This window comes from Juglans regia, chromosome 6 (assembly GCF_001411555.2).
Source record: "Juglans regia cultivar Chandler chromosome 6, Walnut 2.0, whole genome shotgun sequence".
NCBI classification, from domain to species: domain Eukaryota; kingdom Viridiplantae; phylum Streptophyta; class Magnoliopsida; order Fagales; family Juglandaceae; genus Juglans; species Juglans regia.
In genome coordinates this window covers 32,467,443-32,490,314 of record NC_049906.1, presented here as the reverse complement: position 1 = coordinate 32,490,314, position 22,872 = coordinate 32,467,443, and the positions used below count along the sequence as shown (strand labels likewise).

The 22,872-nt window shown below is 32.6% G+C and overlaps 1 protein-coding gene across 2 annotated transcripts in view; it reads left to right on the top strand.

Annotated features, from left to right (window-relative positions):
- Window positions 1-8,682: 8,682 nt before the first annotated feature.
- The window catches only part of LOC108994897, a 37,945-nt gene continuing 23,755 nt past the window's right edge, over window positions 8,683-22,872 (top strand). Inside the window, exons 1-8 of one of the 2 annotated variants that reach the window (XM_035690518.1) lie at window positions 8,683-8,878; window positions 12,389-12,464; window positions 14,200-14,259; window positions 14,366-14,446; window positions 14,905-14,981; window positions 15,087-15,141; window positions 15,254-15,302; window positions 15,514-15,651. In XM_035690518.1, coding sequence (XP_035546411.1) covers window positions 8,777-8,878; window positions 12,389-12,464; window positions 14,200-14,259; window positions 14,366-14,446; window positions 14,905-14,981; window positions 15,087-15,141; window positions 15,254-15,302; window positions 15,514-15,651 — 638 coding nt within the window. In that variant the 5' untranslated portion in view covers window positions 8,683-8,776. Of the gene's footprint in view, window positions 8,879-12,388; window positions 12,465-14,199; window positions 14,281-14,365; window positions 14,447-14,904; window positions 14,982-15,086; window positions 15,142-15,253; window positions 15,303-15,513; window positions 15,652-22,872 lie in introns of both variants that reach the window. The other variant, XM_035690517.1, reaches the window with a different exon arrangement.

Here is a 22,872-nt window from a genome sequence, read left to right as displayed (position 1 = left end):
GATGGTATATGATTTAGTTCTCCAAATAAGAAATTTGGGTTCGAAATTCGCCACCCTCGTATAAAAAAATATATATTACAAGAAGAGCAAGAAGGTGGAATTGGGAAAGAACTTGGAGCTTAGCCTTCCCAATAGCCTCAATAGCAACATCAATCCAAGAATAAATGATCAACAAATCAACAAGGTGATGCTCTATCTATAGGAGAGGAAACTGTCTAAAATAATAGTTTTCTGCTAGGGACACCAAGTAAGGATATCTAAAATAATGCTCAGTTTCCATAAAATAAAAAATAAAAAATAAAAATGGTGCATCCTTGTGCTTAAATAGGAAGGGTTAAGGTTAGGTCTTATTGGGGTTGCAGAAGCCTAATTGCATTCATATTTGTCAGGTTTGCTTGATGAGCCTTTTTTACCCAATAATTTAATAAACATTATAATTTGACAATCTTAATGGAACTTAAAGTTGTGGGGCTTTAATGAGCTTTCCAACACCACTAATATGACCGTTTTACTATGATTAAACCATAATTACAACTCAAATAGACTAAATTTATTGTAAGAATATTCTAGGAATGTGACTAGAATGATTCGGTTTGATTTTGAATATTTTTTAGAATCGAAATGGTATACATCAATTTTAAAAATTAAAGAATCGATACCGGACCGATTTATGACTAAACTGAAAAATTTTGATTTTTTCAGTTTCAGTTTCAGTCCGGTCTGATCTGGTTTTTACGTTTTTACGAATAAACAAAATTATACTCAAACAAAACTTTAACAAGTGATTGACCTATATCCCTTATTCTATTTTATATTCATTTTATGTTATAAAATTAAAATTTATATGTTATATGTTATATCAAAACTCAAATGTTATATTAAAAATTATAAGATTAATTTATGTTACATCATAATCAAATATTATGTTAAAATTTATAAGATTAATTTTATGTTGTATCAAATGTTATATTAATTTTATGTTATAAGATTAAGACATGAATAGTAAATTCAAATTTAATGTTATATTAATTATCAATTAACATATAATATAATATAAAAATTAAAATATATATCTACCGGTCTAGTTCGGTTCTAACCGGTGTTCTAAATATCAAAACCAGCACTAGACCGATTTCTAGCCGATTTTGATTATTAGGAATTGGACCTGTTTGGTCTAGTTCAGTCGATTTTACCAATTCACCGATTATTTTGTTATACAACCCTAGCCCTAAATATGCCAACATATTAATTGGCATATAGCAATCACTAAAAATATATAATTAAGCAGCATTTGTTTCAACATTAGTAGCGAACTAGGCATAGTCAAAATTTGGCCAAGGTTTGGCTAGCTTGCTTAAATGCATCAACATCAAACTCAATATATGTATAGTAATTTTAACTATGTAATGTATTTAATTGGCCAAATGTAGCTAGTTAAAATTATTGGCCAAATCATTTTTTCACAATAATATATTCTTCCTGATTAGACCATTTTTCACATCAACAAAACTCCTCAGCTTTTCCTCCATGTTTTCATTTTTTTTTCTTTTGTTTTGTTCCTTTTTTTCCAAAGCTGTGTTTCGATTTTGATTGTCAATTTTTTCCAAAGCTGTGTTTTGATGTTATGTTTTATAGTAGAAGAATATAATCATTGGAAAAATATAGTTTTTAAAAAAAATATATCCATTAGAAGAATATGACTATTGGAAAAATATATCTGCTCGAAAAATAAGAACGTTATAAAATTATATCTGTTGGAATAATATGAATATTAAAAAACAAATATACATTTTTTTAATAACGAATGAATATTCCAATTACCATTAGAATTAAAATAAATGAAAATGTGAAAATCAATATTTTAGAAAAAATAAATTTTCTAATTAAATTTTGACTAAAGAATGGCATGTTTATTACTTTATAAATATATCTATATATATCTCACCATCAATTTATCAAAGATTTTATACTTTGCATCTTAATTATTGTCTGATGATACCTGTACACATCCTTTACTATTGTTTTATCGTCTAATTATTTTTTTTTCTTTTTGCTATTTAAATTTGGACTAAAAATCTAAGAATAAATGACATTCTTGTATAATCTTAAAAAAAATAAATTCAATCAACCAACGTAATCATGCCATTTAATTATAAATAAATTCAATTTTATAAAAATTAACATTTTTTTGTTATTTGAGTCTATTTTTATAAATTAAAATTATTTTTAATTAAATTACATGATTAAGTTGGTCGATTGAATTTATTTTCTTCTAAATTATATAAAAATATCACGTTCTGAAATTTTTAATCCAAATTTAAATATCAAAAGAAAAAAATAATAGCTAAATAGTAAGCCAATAATAAATGAGATGCCAGGATCATTACCATATTTAAATTGGCCCATCAGATCCTAAAAATTAAAATTATTAAAAAGAGACATTCTGCACCCCAATATAATAGTACTTCAACTGCATATGCATGTTTTGAGTGGAGCTGAAAGTGTCTGTCAGTTTCTGTAAGCTTTGATAATTTAATGTGTAAAGTGTGATTTATATATATATATATATATATTAGCATACTTTGATCCATTATATAATAAATAGAACATTAAAAAAACACTAATATTAATACATTAGTATTCACTCATACGAATAGAGCGTGACAAGTAATTATTTTTTAAATTGACAAAAATTGGCGTCACGAACTTGAATTTTAATTTAAAGTTAAAACTCGAACTTCGATATTTCAAAGATTAAAAAAAAATAAAATCAGTTATACATTTTTTAAAATAATTAAATGATGCCTTTAGTCAATGTCATCGAGATGGAATGGATTAAAATGTTTAAGATGTCTCGCATTTTAAATTAAATAAATACTATATATTTTATTTAAAATAGAAAGATTCACATTAGAGATTCTTTAATTTTTTTGTGTGCAAATAATCAATTGATTTTTCACACCTAGGACAACAAATTGTCAGACGCATGAGAGGAGCATTACAAAAAAGTACTTATGGTTGCATGAGAGGAGCAAATATTCTTTGGGATATTATAAAATAAAAATTATTCTCATCAGTTACTATTTATTATCCTACATTTTATATAAAAAAAAATTATAAATATAGAGTATAAAAATAAATAACAGCTGATGTATAAAATTTCTCGTTATAAAATGGAATCAGATCTACTACCCGTAAAATATATATATATATATATATATATATCTATCAATTATTATATTTTACGTGAAAAATAAAAAATAATCACTTCACTACAATAATTGTTTTGAATTCAATAATATATTTAAAAAGGAAATGACTCGGATTTTAACATTATATAAATAATTAAATCTACTCATTCATATCGGTATAAGTTTTTAAAATAAATAATAATTTCACACGATACTAAAATAGAGTTCCTGACAGCTTCGAACTCTAACTCTGTACTTTATCTAATTTTACATGATATGACGGGAAGATGTATATTATCTTAACAATAATAATAAAACTGGTTTTATCCAATTTTTTCAAGTGACATTTACAACAATTGTTGAATGTTTAATACTGTTAAAAAATTCCGTCCAATAATAATAAATATGGCAGAATTTTTTTTTATGTAGTCATTTGACACCTACTCTAGACTCTATAGTTCGAATCCAAATAATTCAAATCTCTTAATTATATATGTTGATAGAGTAAAAAACACCATACTAGGGATTAGAGATGTAATAAAATTATATGTTACACAAGTCATGTTTTTACCTTTGAATGTATATTAGATTGTAAAAATATTTTTATTATAAAATAAATTTAAAGTGTAACATCTAACTACATTAATTTGTGAAATTATTTTGGTGAGATCTATTTATGAACTTAGCGGGGCTCTTTTATTATTACTAAAAAATTCATTCAGGCAAATTTATGCACTATAGAGCTTACTTTATACGTTTATGTACGTTACTTTCGAACTTAATCAAAATATCATAATAAAACACTCCAAAATACACAAATAAGAATTGTTTTAATCACAACAAGATTTCATAAATTGATAAGATTTTATATGATACATTAAATTATAAAATTAACGTTATTATAAAATACATCAAACAAAATACATAAAGTCATGTTACTTCCATAAAATTAGTTTAGGTACAAAACATCGCAAGATTAAGGGCTTGTTTGGATAGTAAGAGGAAATGAGATTATATGAGTTGAATAAAATATTATTATAATATTATTTTTTAATATTATTATTATTTTAAAAATTTAAAAATTAAATTTTTTATTATATTTTATATAAAAATTTAAAAAAATTATAATAATGAGATGTTATAAAATTAATTGAGAATATTTTTATATTCAAACGGACCTAAACACCCTGTCATGTATCAGAGATGTAATCAAATTATATATTAAAGCACTCATGTTTTTACCCTTGGTTGTTTGTGAAGTGGATAGAAATTAAAAATAAAATTTTATTTCTCGATGTACAAAAATTTTAAAAATGGGGTATGAATTAAAAAAACATAAGAAGAAGCACGTGGGTAAGAAGCACGTGGGGCGCTATTAGTACTATATATTAATTAATTAATTAATAATGTCAAGCATGTGGGGGGCGGCCCCCACCATTAAGCCGAAAGGCCATAGGGTTAAAAGTGTCAGAGCATTATTCGAGTGCAAAGAAAATGGTCCACGAGATGTGAGAGTTGAGTGAGAGAAAGTGTCAGAACATTAGTGAAATTTCCACTCTTGTTTTCTAGCATTTTAGGCTTTAGCCCCTTTCATTTTAGCATGAACTTTCCTTCTCTTTGTTTTTAACAGTTTCTATGAAGTTTCCACCTCTTTGAAATGTCTTCTTTCTTCTTTTGCTTTTTAAGAAGCATCAAATGGCCAACTAAAATAAAATCTAGAATATTGACAACTTGATGCATAGAATGAAAATGAGGGACCAAAGGTTTGGTCCATACTCACTCCATGACATAGAATAAGCGGGTTAGAAAGAATCGGATAACTCAGATGTTTATCCATATTTGAAGTTCGTGCGTTACTGTAATAATAATGTGTGGATATAATTAAAATTAGGGATCTCGAATCTTAAAAGATTTGTAACGACATGACATCTCTTTTTGTAAAATACATTAGTTTCTATGACATGACATGATATAGAACATTGTTGATGTGAAAAGCAATTTTCCATAGCAATTATACTAAAACATAGTTGGTGTTTTTTTTTTTTTAAAAATTATAATACATCACACTATAAAATTGTGTTAACCAATCGACTTACGCGTTGTAAAATTCTTAAAAGAAAAACTTATTTATTTGAGATATATATTAGCATCGAAATTGGGACAACACATTAAGATTGTGTATCACTCAAGATAGATGTTAAAAACATGAAAGATTGATAGATATGAATGGTTTCATTCTTGTTTCATTCTTAAAATAAAAATTATTATCATAAATCACTATTTACTATTCTATTTCTATATTTTATAAAAAACACTTCATATTTCATGAAAAATATCTTCATATTTTATAAAAAAAAATTATAAATATAAGATACGAAAGTCGATATAAGCATAATAAATTCATTCTTAAAATGGAAAGGACCAAAACGTAGAAGGAAAGGAATTTACAAAAATCAATCTTCAATTTCACCAATTTACCAATGAGAATTACGTCTCAACCACACACTTCTTCGAATATGTAATGATTGCTCTCTAGTGATCGATCATATGTCGTTTTCAGAGACAGTCTAGCATTTTACACAAGTTTACAATTACGTAGCTGCCCATAAAATTAAATTATCTCATTTTATTATATATAATTATTATAATATTTTTAAATTTTTATGTAAAATATTAATAATATTTTATTATAATAATAATTTATTAAAATTCAAAAGTTTTAAATATTAAAATAAAAATAATATTAAAATAATATTTTATTTAATTTTTAACAAAATTTCTTATCTCAACTCATCTTGATTTTTCAAATCTCGTAATGAATTTTACGCGGCTTGCTTCCACTGCATTTTAACTATTTTCTCTATTTTATAATTATGCTTTAATATTGTATTTTTGACCAAAAAGTATGAAAAACTCTATTTATAAATTGATGTGTATAACATATTTAATAAAAAAATTACATTTTGTTTAGAATATAAATTTTAAATTTTTTAAATAAAATATTATCATTTAAAATGATGTATATATTTTACTAAAAATATATTAACTTCAAAAATATATAGGACTTTCACTTCATATTGAATTAGGATTTTCTACCTTTTGGTCATAATTTTATTATTTGAATAAATAATTAGACAAACAAAATAGATATTATGATAAACATAAAAAATGTTTAGTTCATAAATATATCTTATAAAAATAAATTCATAAAATTATATAACTTATTGTGATATATTGTAAAGCAAAAAGAAAGGTTTTACCTAAAATATTTAGTAAGATCAATTTATAAAATTATTTCATGTGAATGTCCATTTAAAAAGGTGTTAGATATATCAAAATTTCTTATAAAATTTGTTGTTATTCGTATAAGTCTCTAAACAACATAAAACATTTAATAATATTATAGAATTTACTTGTTTATTTTATGAGCATTGCTATTCATAAGCCCATACACCACACACCATAATTTTTTTTATTATTTTTTTATTTTTTAAAGTTTTTTTTGGTTTTATTATTCTTAAAATAATTAAATTATTTTACTTATAATTCATATACCACACATTTGATAAGAGAATAAAATTTAAAAAATCATAAAAATAATAGTATGTGGTGTATGAGGCTTAATAATAGAATTTTTCTTATTTTATTTCTCTTTCATTCTATAAATATTTCTGAATATCTATTTCTTGAATTATAACTAATTTATTATTATATTTATAAATCTTGTAAAATTAATTTTATTAATTTTATTTTACTAGATAATTGTCAATTAGTGACGGAAAAATGTTATCTCACCTACAGTTAGATCTCGAATACTATTTTTATTTGATAATTAAGAAAATATTTTTAATAATATTAGAAATTTTTTAAAAAAATGTAAAGATATAAAAAATAAATTAAAAAATTAAAACAAAAGTTTTTTTTTTTATTCTTATTAAATCCATCTCGTGCTACACTATCGGTGGACGTAACGCAGGGAGTTGTTGAGAACAAATAAAATAATAAAAAATAAAATAAAATACACCGTGGCCGATGAATTTAATATTTGACGAGCAGGTAAGAGTCATAAATAGTGATCGAGATGTCTTGTCATTGCCACGTAAGGGCATTATCTTGTCATTGCCACGTAAGGGCATTCACTAGATGGGTAAAGCTACTCTACCGCCTTGGCGGCGCGCCTTTTTTTTTTTTTTTCATATTTTTTAAATATATTTAAATATTTTTTTAAAAATAAAAAAAAATATATAAATATATTTAAAATTACTTTTTTAATTAATAAATAAATAAATAAAAAGACCAGCAATCAAGTTGGACGATCAAACGTAGAGGGTATAAAAGTTTTTTCCTACACTAGATATATATATATATAAATAGAAATAATACTATATATAATTGTGAGATATGTAAATATCATATAGTTATTTTAAAAATAAATAAAATTTATTATTAAAAAATTAATTTATTTTTATATAAATTTCATATTTATTTTTTTAAAATAATTATATAATACTTATATAATTCACGATTTGTAAATATTATTTCCCTATAAACTATAAACAGAGGATCAAGATTTTTGTTGGTGTAATTCAATCACTTTTTGATATAAATATAACGTGTGAGAAATAATTCACAATATTACGTCTAACTCTTTTTAAATGATATAAAATATCAGAATGTAGAAAATTGTAGAAAATCGCAATTCATAAACAGGCTAATGATGATGATACAGATCAATTTGAAAAAAAAAAGTTTTATTAATTTTGCAGTCATAGCTAAACTAAGAGAGGGAAAAAAGTCAGGTTGAAGCTTTTATAAGAGAAATGTTTTATCCGTAAAAAAATATTATAAAAATAAATTTATAAATTTAAGTAATTTATGTGGTACTTTATATATTTATTATTATTTTTAAAGTAATGTTATGTATAGTTCTCAAATGAAGATTATGTTATAAGTTTAATTAATTTTGTCTATAAATTTTTTAAAAATTATAATAATATTTTTATCAAAATGATATTTTTTTTTTATTTAATGAAAGGCTTGCACATATAATTCTCATTTAAAGATTGTAAATAGAATTTATTATTACTATTATTCTCTTAACATTATTTGATATGTCATTAAATAATAGACTTATAAATAAAATATAATAAATAATTTTTTATTATTTAATACAAAATTATAAGACGGTGACAAAAAGAATGGTGGGTAGGTTGCTTTAAGAGAAATATTTTGATTACAAAGATATCTTATAAAATAAATATAAATTGACGTAACTTGATATGATATATTAAATTATAAATTATTTTTATTTATTTTTTTAAAAATTTATTTATAATTATAGAACATTTTAGACGTCAATTATATTAATTTATAAATTTATATTTATAATATATATTTTAAAATTTTATATAGTCGAGGTTGCGTCAAATCTCAAGGTTTGAATATTGTCAACTGCGTGTGAGTATTTAAATGCGAGTGCTCGTCTCATTCAAATGAATCATAGCATCAGTCGTATCAAAAAGAAATTAGAACACGTACGGTAGCAAATTGCTGCCAAAGCACAGAGTCGTCTTCTCAATCTTGCAATGGCGTCGAAAGGAGTCGTTGGCTTCCTTGGCTTGGACGAACTAAGCCTCGACTTGGCTGCCTCGCTCCTCCGCTCTGGCTACGCTGTTCAAGCATTCGAGGTTTCTTTCTATTTCTCCTCCATCCTTTTGCTTTTGAATCTTCGTCGGTGAACTTATTCTCGTTTCTGTTTGATTGCCTGGAAAAAAAAAAAAAAAACAACGTTAGAAGAAAATTTGAATACGTAATCTCATTCTATGGTTTATTTTTCTTCCTGCAATTCGTTCTAGATTATATATGTAAAATGGATATTGAACTAGGAAAGATCGGTGGAAATCTCCTAAATTTCCTCTTCGGCAGATTCTTCTATCTGGAAATCTCAATCTTCTCTATTTCCTTGAGTAAGTTAGGAGAGGCGAAGACGCATGCATACGTTATCCGCCGCTAATGCAGGGAGTCAATGGCATTATTAATTTGTTATGCTCGTGGCACATGCAAAAAGCGGTGGAAATTTGAAAACGATCCTGTTTGAGAAAGCTGTATAATTGGCTTTCTTTCTTTTTAAGGGCCTGGATACAGAGATGATCAACTCATCTAATTTCAACTAATAATCTCACTACTGTTCACAAACGACCTCAACTCATTTCACTATCCAAATGACCCTAAATCTTTTTGTTAAATATGGGATCTCATGATACTTGATTCACTGGCCATGGTTAGTATAAGCTAGTATATATCTCGGTTAAGCATGCTAGAATAGTGAGATATTGTGATTTGCTCTCTCTCTCTCTCTCTCTCTCTCCCTCTCTCTCTCCCTCTCCCTCTCCCTCTCCCTCTCCCTCCTTCCTTTTTTGCTCGGGGGAAAAAAAGGAAAGATGATTTGAGTCGCACCGTTTGCTTGCTACTTGCTAGTACGGAAAAGAGAATGCTGCGCGTTTTCGTAGGTTTCCGGTTGGAAAACATGTATTACCGAGGTAAAATGTGCGCCGAGCCTATCCAAGTGGGTGCTTTGCCACATGATATCGTGGGGTTCACATGCCATGTTAATTGTTATGTCCTCATAAGCTGACAACTGTCTGTCGCCCCCAACTTTATGTTTGTTAATGAATGATACTTGGGCCTAGTCCCTGGGATTTGAGAAACAAAACAAGGGAAAAAAATTTGGGTAGATAAAGGGACCGAGTGTACAGCTTAGATTTGTTTTCTGGTATTGGTCCCATGTATGCTACAACATTGATGGAAACAGGGACGGCATTAGGCTCTAGGAGTGATAAAATGTGATACAATTCATGAATCCAACACGGACATGAAACGAAATTAGCAAGTTTGAGTTCGATATTAACGAGTTCGGGTCAAACAGGTTGACCCGTTAAAATACGATTTATAAACGGGTCAATAATGAGTCAACTTGCTTAGCACGAAATTAACCCGTTTTGACCCTTTAGAATTTATTTCAAAATTAAAATTTTATTATTATTAAGTTGTAATATTGATATTTCTCAGTATGCTTATGTTTTTATTGCTTTTATTATTGTGATTGTAATTTTAGACCTATGTTCATATTTGTTATTGTATGGTTTGTAATATTGGTTTTATTATATATTAAAATTTAAAAAATATTTATATATATTTTTAACATATTGTGGTTATTAATCAATATATATTTTTACTTTTATGTAAAATTATGTTAATCAGATCAAATAAGTTATGCATTTTAGTTCAATCCATTTATACAAAACAAACGGGTTTAAATGAGTTGTGTCTTGTTAATATATTTCTAATTAATTATTAAACGGGTCAAAATGGGTGACACGACATAACCCGTTATTTAAATGAGTTGTGTTATGGTTTGAAAGTTTGACATATTTAGCTTAACGTGTTAGGTTTGGGTTGACCTATATAATTGAATGTTTATGACTTGACAAGACATGAACATGACCCGAAAACACGATTTGCCACCCTTAGGCCTAGCACTAGCTCTCACCGGAAAAAAGAAGTCGGTGGTACTTTTGGCACTTTGTCAAAAAATTACAAACAATGGTTTTTTTCTTTTCCTTCCAATTTTTAAATATTTTATTAACAATGGCCCCTCAAAGCTTCAATCCTTGCTCTGTCCTTGATAAGAAATATTACTTCGGTTTTGGTATGGATTCAATTGGCGAGTATGGTCAAATGAAATTAAAATTTAGTTGAATCATAAATACTAAGATATTCAAATGAAATTAAAAACACTATACTGACATTAAATAAAATAGTTAATTAATTGGAGTTAAAAAAGTTAGATTTATTTAGTATTTGGAGGACTAATAATAAAACCCGTGAGTTTTTATATTCTCTTAAGAATGACCAGATTTGATTACAATTCAGCCAGTTGGTGATTTTTCAATCTGTTCAAATCATAGAATGCTTTAGAGGTCGTCATATGGACTGGACATGACATTTATCCACCGTCCAACTTATTGAACTGATTGATTGTTGGCTGTTGTATCTTTGCCGGACATGTAATGCAATAATGGTATTAACAATACATAACTCTCTCAAGTTAATAATGCAAGAGTTGCTTGTGATAGCTTTAGTAGCAAGTTAATCTGTGCAACGAGTGCAACTCTTGTGGCAGAAATGATTTGATCTTTGCATAGGTCTATTTTGTTTTGAGGTTACATTCTTCCTGTTGGAGCTATAAATTCTAGGTTTTATTTTATTTTCTCATTTTTTTTCCTTATTAATTAAGCTGTGGTATATTTTTTAATATAAAAACTTCAAATTATGCAATATTCTGTATTTTTTAGATGGCTTCTGTTGCAAAACTTGGTAGCAATTGGCAATGAAAGTATGAACTAATTCTTGCTTTTTTCAGGATTATGTTAGAATTTTAAAAATAATTTCAATTTTTTTTTTCTTGAAAAACTTTTGAATTCATCTTTGGTTGTTCTAGGGTTTTGTAATGACGTTTTTTTTTCCTATCTGTGGAGGTTGAGTTGGGCTTTGTGATAACTTGTCATAGAAAAGGAAAAGGTCAAAGTCTTTCCATGAGTATAGGATTGCTAGATATATATATAGATATACAAAGAGTCAAATTCTATCGATGTATAAACTTTTTTCTTTTTATAAGTAAGAATATAATCATTGTAGTATAAACTTTTAAGCATCTTATAGTAAGGCAAGTGAAAGTCTTATTTTATTTTATTTTTTCCAGTTTGAGCAGTAAAATCTGACATCCTCGATTGAAGTGTCATAGCGTGCTTAAGTGATTGATTTATACACTAAAGCTGTGTTTAGATCTTGCAAACAATGAATATAAGAGAAAAGTGTACAAATGCTTGATTATGAGTGTGGGTTTAATTCTGGGGGGTAGCCACTTCATTCAAAGATGTTGAAGGTTAGGACTTCATTCAGATGTCCCCTCCTAGGACCTTGCGTTCATGGGACCAACACAGGATAATGCCCTTTTGATAAATGACCTGTTAAATGTGCAGTTTTTCTTTAGGAGAAAACTTGAAATTTCTGAGTCATGTAAACAAGAAGGGATGTATATATGTGCTTGATAATCAGTTTGATATGCCACCCTGTGAAAAGATAACTTCATTTGGGGTAATTAACTCAACGTTGCAATGCAATTGCTCTATTTGCAGGTATATGAGCCTTTGATAAGTGACTTTTTGAAGCTTGGGGGAAGTAGGTGTGCTAGTGCAGTGGAGGCAGGGAGAGGTAACACAATCTTAGTTATTTGTTATACAATTCTATTTAGTTTTGTGATTTAAGCTAGGCTTGTTTTTTTTTTCTTTGGGAAGTTGTAATAACCTACTGAACTGCGCAAACGTTATCTGTAGTTAATTGTTGTTTATCAATTTAAATTTCAAAAAGTGGACATGGGTGTTTCAAGTGCACCTTTTACCTGCCTAGGAAATTAAAGGTCCACCTTTGACCTTAATCATCATGTCTCCCCCCCCACAATGCTAGGGATGACCCAACTTGGCTTCCATTTGTAGGGATTGAATGGTCTATTGATGTCAGGCTGTGCATTATTTTGAACATAATTTGATTTGGTTATACAAGGTTTTGCCAATTTTCTTTTCAATAGGAAGCCATTTTGAGACATGAAGGCCCTGTTTGGATTCAAAAAGTGTTTATCTCATCTCATCATTACAACTTTTCCAAATTTCCACACAAAATATAATAAACAATTCAATTTTTTCAAATTCAAAAAAATAATTATATTAAAAAATAATATTCTAACAATATTTTTTTTTTTCAACTTTCATCTCATCTCTAAATCCAAACCAGCCCGAAGTCTTCTTGCTGCCTTCACCTATGGATGTAAAGGTGAAACTGCCCATTTTTCCATTTCCCACCGTAAATATTGGGTCATGGATATGACGAGGGATTGCCAAAAATTCATTTCTTGGTTTTACGAGTAAAAGAAACCAGAGTGTGGAAATCCTTAGTTAGTGGAAGCCATACACTAATTTTTCTAAGTCATATCTAAATTTCATGAAGTTCTACATATGAATTTCACATATCATGTGGAATTGACTAGTTTAGATTTAAGTCTTGTATTCTTATACTATTGAAAGTTTCATGAAATTATAATCAATTCTGATTCTACTGATAAAAAATACAAGACTAAAATCTAAACTAGTCAATTCCGCAGATAAGTGAAATTCATATATAGAACTTTAAGATTTCTTTTATCAGTTCCACATGATAAGTGGAGTGCAACTCCCACAACTTCAAAAATTGTGAGTGAACACTGTCAGAATTAAGACTTTATGCTTAAACTGTTGTATGAGGGGACTCTGTCCACAACAATTGTTGCTTTGTATTTTTCGTAGATTTTCTAAAGTGAAGCTCCAACTCCCACTTAAATTAGCCGTCTCCCACATATACCCTCACTGTACTTGGGTTGCACCTTTAGTGCCTTTAATAAAATGTAGTATCTGTACCTTTAAAAGTACAGATAAACCCCGAAGGTTAATTTAAAACGTGTACTGGACCACGTGTACTCAGTAACAGAATGGTTCAAATTGTCTTCTCTTCTGAGAAGGTTTTTCATTATATAGGCAAGACTGCCAGCTATACAAGAAAACTTAAGCTGTACATGCTAATCACATAGAGTGATCCTAGGGAGCTATATATGGTAAGCTAGCTAATTACATAGAGTGATCCTAGGGAGCTATACATGGTAAGCTAAATCTCCTCTCCTATTTAGGAGAGTATATACAGCCTAGATGAATGAGTCAATTACAACTATTACTCAGTAGGAATTTATCTATTGACATGGCATAATTTATGGCCTTCTATTGACACTCAGCAGCATCATCATAACTGTGCTTGTCCTAATGGTTTTTTTATCCTTGGCCTATGTAAATTATGAGCATTGTATGTTTTGTGCCATTGGATTGCCTATATGATTCTTTTTTCCCTGCTCAATTCTTGCATGCAGGTGTTGCAGCTTTGATTGTGTTGATATCTCGTGCAGAGAATTTGAATGATGTAATATTTGGTAATGAGGTTGCTCTAAAAGGTCTTGATGAAGCTTCCCATAACATCTAATATAATTACCAGTCCCTTGCTTGATATACAGCATATGTAACTATATGCATATGCAGGGTTGCACAGGGATGTTGTCGTTATACTCCGCTCTACATTATTACCATCAGATATTCAGAACCTGGAAAAGCGTCTCACAGGCAATTTGTCTTTTAAAATTGTTACCTTTGTATAACTTCAGTTTTCTAGGAAACGTGTCTCCATTGAGCAATCTTTATAAAATCTTAACTTTTGTTTCTTTAATTTTGTTTCTTAAAAGTATACTGCTTGTGTACATGGATTACATCCTTTTTATTATCAATAAAGCTCAACTTACTTACAGAAAAAGAAAAGTTTACTTCAGCAACCAAATAGAGCATCATGGACCAGTGGTCTATGTTTAGTAGTAAGATATCTCACTGCTAATTGATGTTTCATGAATAAAAAAGTTAGGGGTCCATCACACATGCCCAACCATTTCACCAAGTTGGCTAATGAACTGATGGTTTCTGCAACGCACTACCTCATACTCACGATCTTGATTGTTGCCTTCTTTCTGGAACATATAGCATTAGTAGTGAATTTTTTGCTGACATCTACCCACATATCTTTCTTGCAGATGATTGTGCGACAGCCTATCTTGTGGATGCATATGTCTCCAGAGGAAAGTCTGAGCTGTTAGATGGAAAAGTCATGGTAAAATTATATCTTCTTTTTTACTTGATTGCTTCATTGTGGATGTAGAGATCCATTCCTTCTAGTCTATTACAGGAAGAGTGCTGATATTTTTAAACTGTTTAGATTACTTCATCAGGAAGGTCAGACGCCATTGCAAGGGCTCAGCCTTTTCTCTCTGGTAAAATCTGTTCTTGGTACCCTAACATCGTTGAATTAGGACATCATTTAACGAACCTTTATTTTTCATTTAAGATATCAATATATCACCTGTTGTTGTGATTTGTGTGCAGCAATGTGTGAAAAGCTTTACATTTTTGAGAGTGAAGTTGGTGCTGGAAGGTGTGCTTTCTTCTTGGCTTTAAACCTTATTTACATATCGAAGACTGCTGTAAATTTATTGGCTTGATGTCATGCTTTTCCTGGTCATTGGGTAACTGATGTAATTGTTTTTGTGGATAAATGAAATTCATACTTAACATGCTATTTAGTTGATGAATAGTATTCCCTAAATGTTACCTTGTCATATTAGAGTTCTCTTTTTCCATTGCAGTAAAATTAATATGGTCAATGATCTGCTTGAGGGCATTCATCTTGTTGCTTCTCTGGAGGCTATTTCTCTTGGTGTCAAAGCTGGTATCCATCCCTGGATTGTCTATGATATCATTTCTAATGCAGCTGGGAATTCATGGCGAGTGCTTCTATTCTCAATTTAATATTTTGATTGATAAATGTTTTCGTGTTCTGAAATTTAAGAGTCCAGATTAGATTAGAGGCAAGCCTAAGAATGAGATGCTGTAAATTCTTGGGTTTTTAATTCTGCAGCTATATCATGGAGGAGCTGGAAACATCTCTATGAGAGTTGAGAATTGTTAACAATACAATGTCACACTGTCTGTGTGGTCTAAAAATTTGCAGAGCAAAGTTTTTAAATGAAAGCGTAAATAAAAATGAAACGGTGAAGTCATTTGGTCGAGTGCTTAAGCTATGCACTGTTCTTCCACATCATAAGAATACATAGGAAACATAACTTGCCAAGTGTGATATATACGCTAAGGAAACGTTTGGATTCGCAAGTCATCTCAGCTCATCTCAACTCATCTCAACTCATCTCACTACTATTTATTACTATTCAGTAACTTTAACTCACAAATCTCACTACTATTCACAACTCATCTCATTACTATTCACAATCCATCTCAACTCATCTCAGCTCATCTCAAGTTATCTCAAGTCATCTTCGAATCCAAACGTCTCCTAAGTGTTATGACAATGCTTCTAATGCCTCTCTTTAATTACTAATAGCATGTCTTTTTTTTTTTTTTTTTTTTAATGAAGTTTTCTAGGGTGTGCTCCTAGTTTCCATTTTCTCTCCATACAAGTGAGAAAAAAAAGAAGAGTAAACTCTAATTCTTTTGCCGTTGAGGATGGTGGATAGTTAGTTCCTTTGCTACATCGACGTTAAGATGGGTTATACAAGGGAGCTTGGGATCGAATCTAAGCTCTTCTCTGTAGTGAGGGAAGGGGGTCTAGTCCGTATCGGTGAAAGAGGTAGAAGATTCAAGCAGGAGCTATTGATGGGGTTGGGCAGTGCACAATGGCTTGAGGGAGCTCTGAAGGATAGTGCGATAGGTGAAAGGAAGGATTTTTACTCGTCAACAAGAGAGGGTTATCGTTGTTTCATTGCTCAACAATGTTTGAATAAACGAGGCAGATTTTTGGAGGTGGCAGTGTATGGTGATGGGAGCCGACGTAGCTTCATTCTTATTCCAGAAGAAGAGAGGGAGAGGGGGTTGGAAAATAATGAGGGAGGTGTTGAGGGAGGTTACTGGGATGGACCGAAACAGAGATGGAGGTAGTGGTGATGTATAGAGGAGGAAGTGGGATGGTGAGATGTACTCGAAATCATATAGAGATGCTCTCTCTCCGGCGGGGGCCTTTGGGATGTCGAGATTTGGTGCCAAAGGGGGAGGGCCTGATGGAGACGTGCACCGAGCCACTCGTCGTCCTTTTCGGGAGAGAGAAATTGTCAGCAATGGGCGGGCGTTGCTCTGCATGGTGAGGGAGGTGCAGGAGCAACTGAGATTTTTCAGGGGGAGGTTGAAAAGGTGATGAAGTGTGTCAGGGTTATTATGGAAAGGGATAATACGGGGAGTTTTTTGGGGGGGGGTAGTTTAAAGTCTAAAACAGGGCGTTTTCAGATGCCCTTTTGGGATTCAAAGGGAAGGATGGGCCCTAATGGGTCGTATATGGCTCAGGCCTGTATCATTAACGGGCAAAGTTTCAACGTTAAGGGGTGGGCTAATAGGCCCAAGCCCAAGTCCAAGGCGTGGCAGCAGTGGAGGGCTCGTTCATGTTACAGGGAAGCAGGAGGTAGTTTTCTCCAAGGCCCGTCGTCGTGCCGCCACCAGAGGGTGGTCGTCCTGCCAGAGTCTTCATCGTGACGTCATCAAAAGTCGCCGATGAAGGTGGTGGTGCAGCCGGAGGAAGATTTGTGTCAGCAGGAGAATCAGAAAACACCGACAGATTCCGAGGTGGACCTTCCACCACCACTGCGTGCTTTCCCACCTCTGGGGAGTGCACAGAAATCGCCGACGGAGCGAGGGGGAGGTGTTGAGGCTCTTGCAAGCAATACCGAGGGGTCCATTGACGTCGCAGGAGATTCGGCCAGTGATGAGTTATTTCTTTCAGATGAAGAGAACTCCCAGAGGCTTATCCAAGTGTCGAATGAATCTGTTGGGGAGTTTGGATTGGTGCTCGAGGAAGAGAATTTGGAGGAACAACAGGATTCTCAATTGTAGCATCCTATCCCTTTGAAGTGTATGTTTCCAGACCAGTCATGTGTATAAGACTGGGTGTTTAATACAGTGAAGAATATTTAGGAAATGGTGGGTTTGAAGTGTGAAGGTTATGAACTTATGAGGAACAGTTCATGGCATTACTCACAGCCATCGAAACTGGTCACCAACAATATAGGAAAGCTGGTACCAAGAAATAGCGTGAACTAAAGAGGCTGACTTGGTCCATGAACTTTGAAGGCAGTTCCAGTAGGGATAGGACTAAGGGGAAGGGGCTGTCTTATCCCAAATGAGACAAAAAATAATATCGTGGAATGTCCGTGGACTAAATGAGGCTAGTAAGTGTCTTCAAGTAAGAAACTTGTTGCGAGGGTGGAAGGCGGATATTGTTTGTTTACAGGAGACGAAGTTGAAAGTTATTAATACAAAAATTGTGAGAAGTATATGGAGTTGTATACACGTGGATTGGGTATATTTGGTAGCTAATGGGGCTTCAGGAGGCGTGTTGGTGATGTGGGACTAACGAGTGGTGGAGAAAAGGGAGGAGTTTATTGGTTTATTTTTGGTAGCATGTTCCTTTAAGAGTGTATCAGATGGTTATTTGTGGGCTTTTGCAGGTGTTTATGGACCTAATTCAGACAGTGATCAGAGTGTATTGTGGGATGAACTAGCTGTAGTGCACAGTTGGTGGGATCTTCCATGGTGTATTGGTGGAGATTTTAATGTAACAAGATTTCCCAGCGAGTGTTTTGGCCATAGAAGAATGCGTCCAGCAATGTCAGATTTTTCAGAATGCATTTTTGATATGAATTTAGTTGATTTGCCAATGGCGGGGAGCTTATATACGTGGGCCAATAATCAGACGTGGTCTCGGTTAGACAGATTCTTAATTTTTCTGGAGTGGGAAATTCATTTTCCGGAGGTCTGGAAAAAGAGATTGCCTCGGCTATGTTCGGATCATTGGCCTATCTTACTAGATTGTGGTGGGATTCAAAGAAGACGTTAGTACTTTAAGTTCGAAAACATGTGGCTGAAAACGGAAAGTTTTATGGATAGGGTCTGACAGTGGTGGACGTCCTATCAGATTGAGGGAACTCCTAGTTTCATGTTTGCAGGAAAATTGAAAGCTCTAAAACTTGACTTAAAACTTTGGAATCAACAGTCTTTTGGGGACATTGGGGAACACAAGAAATGCAAGACAAGGGAGATCCAGGAGCTAGAAAGGATACAAGAGTTTTGGATCTTAACACAGGAGGAAGTAACTCAAAAGCTAGTGTTGGTTGTAGATCTTGAGAGGATCATTTTATTAGAAGAGATTTCGTGGCAGCAAAAGTCCGTTATGGTTGAAGGAAGGCGATCATTGTACTAAGTTTTTCCACAGGGTAGCCAATTCTCACAAGAGATCTAATAATATTGAGTCGTTGAAGATTGATGGGGTAGATTGTAAAGATGAGCAGATGATTAATGATCATGTAGTGGGCTTTTTCAAACAGCTACTCACTAAGCAGGAGGGTTGGCGACCTAAGCCCGATGGGCTATTTTTGACTCTATTGGGTCTATGGATGGCATCCGTTTGGAGAGACCTTTTGAGGAGGACGAGGTTTTTGAAGTTGTAAGGAAAATGGCTAAAGATAAGGGTCCGGGTCATGATGGTTTTTCAATGGGTTTCTTCCAAGCTTGCTGCTGGGATGTATTAAAGGTTGATCTCATGAAGGTGTTTCAGGAGTTTCATCGGCTGGTCATTTTGAGAAAAGCCTAAACGCCACTTTCCTAGCATTGATACCCAAAACGGTTGGGGCTTCGGAGATTAGGGAGTTCCGACCCATTAGTCTTGTAAATGGGGTATACAAGATCCTCTCCAAGGTACTTGCGAATCGCCTCAGTGAGGTAGTGGGTAAGATAATCTCAATGCCTCAAAATGCTTTTGTAAATGATAGACAGATTTTAGATGTGGTTCTTATTGCAAATGAATGTCTGGATAGTAGAATGAAAGCTGGAATTGTAGGGATTATATGCAAATTAGACATGGAGAAGGCATATGACCATGTTAATTGGGATTTCCTACTTGACCTTCTTGGGAGGTGTGGTTTTGGGGAGAGATGGAGATCATGGATCCGTTGGTGTATATCTACGGTGAAATTCTCAGTTCTGATAAATGGAAGCCCAACAGGTTTTTTTCATAGTACTCGCGGTCTAAGACAAGGCGACCCGTTATCCCCATCACTTTTTGTTATTGTAATGAAAGCTTGGAGCGGAATGATCTCAGCCTTGGTCGCTAATGGGCGTGTGACTGGCTACTCGATTGGATCCCCGGGTGGGGGAATTACTAATATTTTGCATTTATTGTTTGCAGATGACACTCTTATCTTCTGTGAGGTAGACCATAATCTAGTTAGAGTATTGAAGGCCCTTCTACTTTTTTTGAAGCAGTTTCTGGATTGAAAGTGAACCTGGAAAAATCAGAGATGGTGCTTATTGTAGGAGTTCAGCGTATAAGACAGTTGGCTAATATTTTGGGGTGTAAGATTACTTCACTCCTGATGACTTATCTTGGTCTTCCGTTGGGGGCCGCCTCGAGAGCGGCTTCTCTATGGGAAACAGTGATCAAGAAAGTTGAACGTTGACTAGTAGGCTGGAAGAGAATGTACTTGTCAAAAGGGAGTAGGATTACCTTTGATAAAGAGTACGCTATCTAACTTACTGACTTATTTTCTATCATTGTTCCCTATTCCAGCAAGTGTGGCACTTCGAATTGAGAAACTTCAACGGGATTTCTTGTGGGGTGGAATAGGGAAGGAGTTTAAATTTCGCCTGGTCAGGTGGGAGAATGTATGTTGTCCTCTCTCTAATGGTGGTTTGGGCATCAGAAGTTTGAGTATTTTTAATCGGGCGTTACTTGAAAAATGGCTTTGGAGATACCATAAAGAACCTGAAGCTCTATGGAAGTTAGTGATTGAGAGTAAATATGGTGGCTTATGGGGTGGTTGGTGTACCAATGAAGTGAGAGGGGCACATGGAGTGGATTTGTGAAAACATATAAGAAGAGGATGGGGGGTCTTCTCTCGCCACACAAGATATTGTCTAAGAGATGGGAGTAGGATCAAATTTTGGTGTGGCAAGCGACAAGGATGTCTCAGTGGAGGAAGTCATGGTGATAGTGGGGGAACATATTCAATGGAACCTTAATTTTAGCTGGGCGGCTCGTGATTGGGAAGTGGATAGCTTTGCAGCTTTTTTCAGCCTCTTGTATTCATTCAAACTGAGTATCCAACATGCTGATTTTTTGTGGGGGATTGCTACAGGTAAAGGTACGTTCTCGGTTCATTCATTTTATAAGTCCCTATCAAAAGTGCCTCCAACTCAATTTCCCTGGAAAAGGATTTGGAGACATAAGACGCCTCTCAAAGTAGCATTTTTTGTCTAGACTACTTCCTTGGGCAAGATCCTGACAACGGATAATTTGAGGCGACGGAGGGTGATCATGCCGATTGGTGTTGTATGTGTAGGAAAGAGGGAGAATCAGTGGATCATCTTCTATTACATTGTGAGGTAGCTCGAGGGATATGGAATGAGGTATTTAGGAGGCTAGATTTGGATTGGGTTATGCTTGAGTCAGTGGTGGCAATGTTGGCTAGTTGGATAGACTTGAGAGGTAATCAACAGATCAAGGTCGTTTGGAAGATGCTTCCTATTTGTATCATGTGGTGCTTGTGGCATGAGCGCAATGAACGGACGTTTGAGGATAAAGAGAGATCAATGGAGGAACTTAAAGCTTTTTTCTTTAGAACTCTTTGTACTTGGGCCATTGCCGTTAATTTCAATGGCCAAGATTTCCATGATTGCCTTGTATCTATGGCTCCTACGTAGTTAGGACACACCTTGTACTGAACATGGCTTTTTGCCTATTCTTTTATTAATATACTTTTACTTATCAAAAAAAAAAAAGCATGTCTTTTTTTAGGCAAGTAAGATGAATTTTAATGATAAAAAATGCATTATCCAAGTACATAGGGAGTAGACATCAAATAAACTTAACTAGAGAAAGAAAATAGGTCCAAAAAATTATGGAAGCTAAAACTAGATAAAAAAGTGGGCGGCCATCCAAAAATAGTGTATTAAAAAAAGAAAAATTTGGGTTTCTCTATGTCCTTTTACTGCCTTTGAAGCTCTGTTCGTTTCTTAAACAAATTGGAATCATTCTCCACAAAAGCCTACTGTGAATCTGTCATGGTTCTCAAATCTTCCTTTCTAGCAGCCTAATAAATCTGCTACCCATCACTCAATCTAACCCAAAGAGACAAAAAACTGCTTGCCACAAAGTGCTACCGTCACAATGGAGTAAGAGATGATCGACGGTTTCCCCTTCCCTTTCTACACATGCAATACTACTTCATAACCAGGACATTGCTCCTCCATGGATTTCCAAATATAAGGTTTTCCCCTAGTATAGCCGTCCAATCAAACAAAGTTGCTTTTGGAGGGACCTTACTCTTTCCGATGGATGAAAGCTAGTACATTGTGAGGGATTAATGCGTTGTAGAACAACTTGACTCCCCAAACACTCCTTTCTTAGGGCTCGTTTGGAAATTTAGAGAACATCTCAGAATATTTGTGAATAGTAGTGAAATGGTTTGAGTTAAGATGTTTTATTGGGTTTTGGGAAAGAAGAAAAAAAAAGTTGAATAAAAATATTATAAAGTTAAAAAATTGTTTGAATATAATTGTTTGAATATAATTTTTGTTTTGAAATTTGAAAAAGTTGTTTTGTTTTGGAAATTTGAAAAATTTGTAATAATTAGGTAATGATTAGATGAAAAAGTTGAAGATTTAAAATTGAACAGTGTTTTGTGTTTGAGTGATGTTTTGGAAGGAAATATTTGAGAATACCTGAGAGTACCTTGTTACACAAACAAGGCCTAAGACATGGCCCATCTCTGAGAATACCTGAAAATATCTTGTTACACAAACAAGGCATTAGACATGGCCCATCGCATTTTATCTTCCCCCATCCTATCTCAACCAAGCTGAATGCAGCAGCAAATTGAATGCATTAAAGAGATACATCTCCTAATCCTGTGCTGCTCTAAAGCCCACTTTCCATTGAAGAAATATGC